Source organism: Gavialis gangeticus, unplaced genomic scaffold (assembly GCF_001723915.1).
Source record: "Gavialis gangeticus isolate Ggan-Ray unplaced genomic scaffold, GavGan_comp1, whole genome shotgun sequence".
Classification (NCBI taxonomy): domain Eukaryota; kingdom Metazoa; phylum Chordata; order Crocodylia; family Gavialidae; genus Gavialis; species Gavialis gangeticus.
In genome coordinates, this window is record NW_017729026.1 from 9092909 (window position 1) to 9097146 (window position 4238).

The 4238-nt window shown below is 47.9% G+C and overlaps 1 protein-coding gene across 1 annotated transcript in view; it reads right to left on the minus strand.

Annotated features, from left to right (window-relative positions):
* CENPW (centromere protein W) overlaps positions 1–4236 on the minus strand; it is a 23661-nt gene extending 19425 nt beyond the window's left edge. Inside the window, exon 1 of the mRNA XM_019520314.1 lies at positions 4147–4236. Coding sequence (XP_019375859.1) covers positions 4147–4236 — 90 coding nt within the window. The remainder of the gene's footprint in view (positions 1–4146) is intronic.
* Between the last annotated feature and the right edge of the window lie 2 nt (positions 4237–4238).

Genomic DNA, 4238 nt, shown 5'->3' on the forward strand with positions numbered 1-4238 from the left:
CCCCAAGGTCTGGAACAGCCTGCCATCGGAGGTGGTTCAAGCACCTACATTGAACACTTTCAAGAGCAAATTGGATGCTTATCTTGCTGGGATCCTATGACCCCAGCTGACTTCTTGCCCTTTGGGCGGGGGGCTGGACTCGATGATCTTCCGAGGTCCCTTCCAGCCCCAATGTCTGTCTATGAAAATCCACCCTCCTGAAGTCCAGGGCTGCTAGCTTGCTGCAGGCCTTTGCCACCCTGAGCTGGATGGTGAATTCCACTGGTGATGATCGCTATCGCTCAGGTGATAGAGCGCCCACAGTCCCCTTACCAGGTCGTTGCTTGTGGCCAGGACCAGGTCTAACAAGGCATTTCCCCTGGTGGGACTGTGCACCTCCTGGGTTAGATGGAGGTCCTGTAACGAGGCTAGGAACCTACGTCAGTGGTCAGACCTGGCTGACTGCTCTTCCCAGCAGATGTCCAACTAGTTTAGGTCACCCGCGATGACCACAGCCTTTGACTTAACTGCCTCCGTGAGCCGACCTGAGAATTCCCGGTCTAGATCTTCTCCCTGGTTGGGTGGTCTGTAGTAGACCCCCACCGTTAACTCCTTTTCCCCCCCAACCCCATTGTATTCTGACCCAGAGCACTTCAGTCTGCCCCTCCTCTGACCCAGTGCTGCTCGTTGAAGATGTGAATTGTTCTTTGACACAGAACAGGGAGGAAAGGAGGGAACATGGTGCAACAGCCCCTGCCGCCAATAGTGCCAGTAGCAGCAGCAGCAAGCGGCAGTCGCTCATGTTCATGGCAGGCAGAGCTCTACAGCAGCACAGCTGAGTTTCAGGGGTTGCATGAGGCAGCATGCTGGCACAAGCCTTCAACCCAGACTGGGCTGGCTCTGTGACAGCTCTTGCGGCTCACAGCACTGCAGGCCGGAGCCATGCGCCACCGGGCTGGGCTGGCTGCCTCTGTGCCTCCACATGGGGCTTCCAGCACCCCAGCAGGAAGCCAGATGCAGAGGCATGGAGCTAGCCCAGCACAATGGCACGCAACTCCATGCCTCCACATGCGGCTCCCCACAGGGTTGCTGAAAGCCCCCACGTGGAGGCATGGAGCCCATCCAGCCCTATGGCACACAGCTCCTGCATGCAGTGCGGCAAGCCACAAAAGCTGCCATGGAGCCAGCCCACTCTGGTTTGAGGGCGCATGCCAGCTCTGTGCCACCATGTGCAGCGCCTGGAAGCCATCACATAAATTTCAATTTTTCTGTACATAATTACCTGGGGTGTACTTAACGCCCAAGAACCATGCCTAGCTTCCAAAAGAAGGCTACAGAGAAAGGCTCAGTAGAACTTATTGTACACAGAGGACATCAACCCTACAGAAACAGTATCTAGCATGTTCAAGGTTCATTAGCATGGCAGATGGAGAAAGGGAGAGAATCCTTTCAGAGAAAGATTACAAATATTAAAAAAGAAAATACTATATTCAAAGCAATGGTATATAACAAGTCAGTTAGCAAACCTTCTTTTCAGTGGGCTAGCTGAGTAGCCAGAGATCAAGCTTATATTAAAACATTTGCAGAGGTCTTTTGATAGTTTCAGCTAGATCAAAAAGGGCTGCAGTCTGGACCTGATTTGTATTAAATAAAAACGTACTTTTAAAACAACCTACCCTGTGCATATATACTTTTTATGCAGCACTCAAGTATTTATTAATCTCCTCTTTAAGCATCTTCATTGCTGCCCAATAGACTTCCTATTACATTATTCATTCATAACTACATATTGCAAAGTACTTATAAAATTTTTCCACCTCAAAAAAAAAAGATAACCAAAAAATTATTAGAACTTATCTGTTACAGAGAGTGCATATAACACAGTAACTGAGTAAATAGGGCAAAAGTGGAACCTGCAAGTGTTGAAGTGACTTCTGAAGCAGCACCTGCTCTTGATGTAAAGTTGAGAGACAGCAACTCAGGAAGGTGAGAAGAATTTATATAGTAAATTTCACAAATACGTAAGGGCTTGCAAAATCATACCCATGAAAGTGCTACCAGAAGAGCTCTAATGTACGCTCCTATACCACAATCAGAGCATGACAGAGAGAAATTACATGCATAGATTTTATCCATTTAGACAGCTTTTGTACTGAAGTGGCTAACCCTGATCTTTTTCTCAAAAGGCTGCAAATAGTCATTCAAATTTTTAAGTGGTTTAGTCTTGTTTAGATACAAGCCCTTTCAATATCCAGGGTGTATATTATAACCACCCTTCTGGATGCCAGGATTTGAGTGAAAAAATATACGCACAGGTAGAAAAGCCAGAAAACATTTTTCAAACCCTCTTAGGCATAATACACAATCATACTACAGAATCCGTGCTCCTCGCTAAAATCCGATGCAGGTCACTACACAGGCACTTAACTGGGTTTTTACTTGCCAATTCAGAAAAGCAGGAAGTTGATAAGTATTAGTCTCAGTTAAGTGTTATCAAGGACCATCACCTATAAACTGTCACTTTTGGACATTCTACAAATGAAAATCTTCTCTTTATAGCACCAGATAAAATAACTACACACTTTTAACTTACAGTTGTACAGATATGATCAGTACAATGTTTAATTCTGAACAGAGTTGATCCCACATAATTCTAAACATAAGTGGAAAACAGTTCTTGGAATATAACGTTACAGGGTAAGGTTGTTCACATTTCATGTACACCATCTGCATGATTACATATTTCTACTTTTATCTGAACATGAGTTTCAAGCTCTCCACATACCAGTTTCCAAAGCACTACCATATACACTAAATGGAATATATACTTAGAAATCTACGAAAGACATTCTGCAATACCACAACCCTGAACTAAACATCCCATTCTAGTCAGCATTTTCAGGATATGTGAAAAAGTATAAGAAAAACAAACATCTGCATCCTGTCACAGAAACACGGTAACCTGTTTGTTGCAAAGAAAAGAGAAGAGATTCTTCCAAAGGCAGGAGGCTGTACTCTGCTCTTACCAAAACATGACAAGGTGATTAGAACCGGATGTTTAATGCAGTGATGCGGTACTGCACAAGGTTTTTCCTTGAATTTTAATCATAAATTCCATGTAGTGTAAATGGCAGCACTCTAGAGACTAGAATGTGGAGAACTTGACACTAACATTCAGATAAAAGTAAAGATATATAGAACAGTGTTTCTCAACCCGTGTGCCACTGCACAAGCGTGCCATCAGAAATGAACAGGTGTGCCACAGAATTTTGCCATGGCAATGAGCTACACTAGGTATGAGGATGGGGAACGCCTTAACAGGTGTGCCGCGGAAATTTTTTATTAATGTAAGCGTGCCTTGGGCTGGAAAAGGTTGGGAAGCACTGATATAGAAAAGACATAACAATAAGATTTTCATTTGAAGAACACCTAAACACGACAATCGTCTACGTGATGGTCCTTGACATACACTGAGCTGTGACCAATACTTAGCAGAAAGCTGCTTAGCGTGCGCTCTCTGAAGAATTAGCCAAGCAGCATAAGGATGTCTTCCTGTGAGGCAGAACTATTTACAGCAGTTCTCCACTGCGGTGCTGTGCACCAGATTCTTTAAAGAGCACCACAATCCATAAGGAGATACCGGAGGTGTGCAAAGATAAACAGATAACGGGAGGCCCAATCTTGTCTCAGCCTGGCCATTCCCCGACCACCACTGCAGTGGGGCGGGGCAAGGAGATGAGCGCTGCAACATAGGTCAAATTAGCTTCTAAAGCTGGATGCCGCTCAATTCAGTAGTTACAAAGAGATACCTCCAGCCCAACGACGCTCAAGGCCACTTCTTCAAGTACCGCCTGTGCCACACACCACTGCAGCTGCCTTGGGGAGGCGACCCCCCCCCCCCCAGAAGCCCACCACCGCGGGCCAGACCACCCCGCCGGCCCCGCCCCACCACGGGAGATGGGGCACCAGGGCAGTGAGTCCCACAGCCGCCTCCTCCCCGCCGCTAGGCTGCCCCCGGCGCGGACCTCCTCGCTCCCGGCCTCAAGGCAAGCTCCGGGGGGCGGCAGCTGCCACGCAGGCCCTCTCCCCATGAGGCATCAGTCCCTGGGCAAAGAGGTGCGGGGACCGTGCCGGGAGCCACCTCAGGCGCTGCGCCCTGCCCCTCACCAAGAGGTCCACGTTGGTAGCCAGACGGAGCTGCGGCTTGTGCTGCTTGATGAGGCCCCGCAGGGCGCTGCGCGGCGCCGTCCGCTTCATGC